At 63.3% G+C, this 3,353-nt stretch overlaps 2 protein-coding genes across 3 annotated transcripts in view; one reads left to right on the forward strand and one right to left on the reverse strand.

The window, feature by feature from the left end:
• Nucleotides 1-63, reverse strand: part of H696_00235 (hypothetical protein) — a gene marked incomplete at its 5' end in the record, with an annotated part of 3,264 nt that extends 3,201 nt beyond the window's left edge. Inside the window, one exon of the mRNA XM_009494080.1 lies at nucleotides 39-63. Within this exon, the coding sequence (XP_009492355.1) occupies nucleotides 39-63 (25 nt within the window). The remainder of the gene's footprint in view (nucleotides 1-38) is intronic.
• A 1,075-nt stretch (nucleotides 64-1,138) lies between these two features.
• On the forward strand, nucleotides 1,139-2,813 carry H696_00236. Of its 2 annotated transcripts, XM_009494082.1 has the most exons (6): nucleotides 1,139-1,288; nucleotides 1,450-1,475; nucleotides 1,596-1,792; nucleotides 1,873-1,968; nucleotides 2,095-2,310; nucleotides 2,475-2,813. In XM_009494082.1, the coding sequence occupies exons 3-6, from the start codon at nucleotides 1,608-1,610 to the stop codon at nucleotides 2,617-2,619; spliced, it is 642 nt and encodes a 213-aa protein (XP_009492357.1). In that variant the 5' UTR covers nucleotides 1,139-1,288; nucleotides 1,450-1,475; nucleotides 1,596-1,607; the 3' UTR covers nucleotides 2,620-2,813. The 2 variants fall into 2 exon arrangements, with proteins under 2 accessions (XP_009492357.1, XP_009492356.1); XM_009494081.1 differs by having other exon boundaries at nucleotides 1,139-1,475.
• The last annotated feature ends 540 nt before the right edge of the window (nucleotides 2,814-3,353 follow it).

The following is a 3,353-nucleotide window of genomic DNA, read 5'->3' on the forward strand; positions in this document are numbered from 1 at the left end:
GGGGGCAAGAAAGAGGAGGACAAGCAGAGGCGTCGCACCGGTGCCAGCCGGCTGGTTGCTCATTGCGAAGGGGGGCAAATGAGAGAAGGGGGGCGCAACAGTCGGCAATCGGATGGAGAAAGAGGGAGTGAAACTGAGGGTGGAGAGGAGGGAGAGAGAGGGGGGGGGAGGGGAGGGGGGCGGGAGAGGGGGACGGCGGGAGAGGGGAGGGAGTGGGTTCGGAACGGCAACGCGGCGGTCTGGCTGGTCGCGCGCTTTTGTCCCTTGCACAAGGCAAATTATGCAAAGAGGAACACAGATCGCCTGAGCGCCGACAGGGCCTGACGGGTGCCGGCCTTCGCACGCATGAGTTTGAAAGGGATACATCAAGCCCCCCGCCCCCCCCTGCCCGCCGCCCTCGGGTACCGGTTGCGGGCCTCGTCAGCTGGCACCGCCTCGTCCAACATGCACTCGCCTCCCTGACCATGTACCCGCGCCCCCGCCCCCCCCCCCTCCACGGACACTGCCCAGCGACACTTGGGCGCCTTGGGCCCAAGATGCAAGAACCCCGGAAGAATGACCATGCCCCGGTTCCCTCGCGGGAAAAGAGGAACGCGTCAGGGAGAGGAGCGAGCAAGGCGCGAGGGACGCAAGAAAATTGCGGAGAAACGAACAACACACGCATGCGTTAGATGAACTCTAGATCAGTCTCGTGACGTTTCCCAAACACATGACAATTCCCGCGTCGACCAAATATCGTGGCCCTAACCTCTGTTTGGGAAATCATTCGGGCACCTGTACCGCCTCGTGGGGGCCTGGCGCCTGCCTCCCTCCCTGCTGGCTGTTGTGTGAGAGTGTATATGTGTGCGGGGGGGGGGGGGGGGGGGGGGGCGGGGCGAAGGGGGGCAGCCCCTCGACGGGGAAGATGCCTGGGGCCGCTGCGGGTGCATGGGGGGCTACGTGCTCGCGCGCGCGCGCGCGCGCACGCGGATGCATCGCCGAATGCTCCACGTCCGGCTCCGGCTGGGACCCATGGCCACATGCGTGAGTCGGCGGGTCGCCCTCCCTCCCTCCCGCGAGGAGGGGAACGGCACGCCGCTCTTTCTGAGCCCCCTGCCCAACTGTTCTTGGGATCCCAATTTGCGCCATCCACCTTCGAGCACCCTCTCCCCCCTCCCCCGCTCATCCTCCCCCTTGCACACCACGCGCGCGCACCCGCTCTGCATCCATCCCGCCTGTCGCCTCCCCTCCCCTGGCGCTCCATCTCCCTGTCCTTTCCCTCTTCTTTTTTTTTTCAGAGCCCCTGGATGTACATCTGGTCCCCCCGCCCTCGCCCTGCCCTCGCTCATTTGGTTCCTCCCCATCTTGTCCGCCATACCCCCTCGCTTCCCCCTCCCCTCCCTCCCCGGAACAGCATGCTCACGCTTTCCCCTCCCCCTGTCGCCTGTATCCCTCCAACCAACCATGTAGCTGCTGCAAGCAGAGCCACACACGACGTACGCTCTCCTCTACCCTCCTTTTCCCAGGGCGCATGCTCCCTCCCCCCCCCCTGCCCCTCCTTCACCTTGCCTCTTCTCGTAAGCACTGACATCCCTGCCTTCGCTGGCATTCTTCAGCGCTAGCGAACAATGAGCTCCACCGAGTGGGCCTCCATGACCTCCGAGCAGAAGGAGCGCGAGTTCACCCGGCTCTGGCGCGTGCGCCGGACCGTGTTCCAGATGCTCAATGACCGTGGGTATTCTGTGACCAACGCCGATCTGAACATGACCCTGGACGCCTTCCGCAAGGAGCATCCCCGCGTCGATGACTTCGAGTGCGTGGCTCCAGGCCCCCGGAGTACTGCCATCACACCAGCCCGCGAGACTCACCCTCCCCCTTCTTTTGCGCACAAAGCCGGAGCTCGCTCAACATGATTGTCAAGCACCAGGACAAGGCTGACACCATTGTTGTTTTCTTCGTCGACCGCCTCCGCGCCGAGACCTTCAAGAAGTATGTCCCCTCCGGACGCCGGTGCCCAGTCCTGCTTGGCCGAATGTGCCCCCCGTGCTATCATGTGCCCGATGCTGACCCCCTCCCCCCCCCCCCCCACCCGCACCCCCCGTCACATTGCCCCAGCTTCCATGAGAAGGTCATCATCAACAACACCAATCGTGCGATCATCGTGCAGCGTGACTCGCCCACTAGCCCGGTTCTGCGCCAGGTGGAGGCCGAGGGGGATCGCTATGAGCTTTTTATGGAGGTGGACCTGGTCATCAACATCATCCAGCACAAGCTCGTGCCGGAGCACAAGCCCCTTAATGAGGAGGAGAAGCGCCAGCTCCTGTCCCGCTAGTACGTGTGCTGCCCCCCTCCCCTTTGCCACCCACTCCTGCCTGTGCCCTCTCGTCCTCTTTCTCCGTCATCCTTTTACTGACCGGGAAGGGGCAAAAAAAAACACGCACCCTCTCTCTCTCCCTCTCTCCTGGCGGCGGTGGCTCCCTGGAAAACACTCGCAGTGGCCTGAAGCAGGAGCAGCTCCCGCGCATTGTCCGCAACGATCCGGTTGCTCGTTACTTCGGCCTTCGTCGTGGCCAGGTCATCAAGATCACCCGCGCGTCGGAGACCGCCGGCCGCTACGTCACCTATCGCATTTGCTTCTAGGCAGGAGCTTGCGTGAATGGATGAACTGCCTTTTTTTTTCCCCCCTTCACTTCGCCATCCCCTTTTCCTCCGCGCCTCCTCTTCGGGAGAGAAGAAAATAAGAAGCACCGCCCGCGCACCGCGTGCCGCGCGCGCGCGGCTTGTGCCCGATATGTGTATCATAATACCAACCCCGCCCTTGTGTGAGATCACCCCTCGACATCGTCCTTTTTTTTTTCCCCCATGTCTCCCTTTCTCCTCCCGGATGATAGGTGCCCAAGCTGACGTAGGGCGGGGGGTGGTCAATCGAGCTGGCGAAAGAGTCGACAAGGCGACGGCTGGGGCTCTTTTGGAGGCTGTGGCGACGTGCGGCGGAAACCAGCGAAATCGCCTCCGGCCCAAGAGCAGACGGGCATGAGGGAGGTGTGATCCAAATATCACGGACCTCCCGGATCACCCGGATGAAACATCGTTGGCACTGGGGCCTCTTCCCGGGGCGGAGCGAATAAACGCGCGCACACACACCCACCCATCGGCCCGGGGCACGCCACACCGTCAGACCCCAGGATGTGTCTAGAATATTGTGGACTAGATCAGCATGTACGTGGATATGCTTGACCGGTAGACCAGAATGACATTGTCCATCCGCCCACAGCCGGCCGCGAAGGGGGGGCCCTTGGGCTGTGGCGGCCCGGCCCTCAACCATACCGGGGACGGGGGGGGGGGGGGGGAGGAGACCATGTTGCAACCGAAAA

This window comes from Fonticula alba (assembly GCF_000388065.1).
Source record: "Fonticula alba strain ATCC 38817 unplaced genomic scaffold supercont2.1, whole genome shotgun sequence".
NCBI lineage: Eukaryota > Rotosphaerida > Fonticulaceae > Fonticula > Fonticula alba.

Excerpts from the sequence above, each read along its gene's own strand:
- H696_00236 (XM_009494081.1), top strand. The coding sequence starts at position 1,608 with ATGAGCTCCACCGAGTGGGCCTCCATGACCTCCGAGCAGAAGGAGCGC. Across the intron at positions 1,793-1,872 it reads CCCCGCGTCGATGACTTCGA|CCGGAGCTCGCTCAACATGA; the intron begins GTGCGTGGCTCC and ends TTGCGCACAAAG. Across the intron at positions 1,969-2,094 it reads CGCGCCGAGACCTTCAAGAA|CTTCCATGAGAAGGTCATCA; the intron begins GTATGTCCCCTC and ends ACATTGCCCCAG.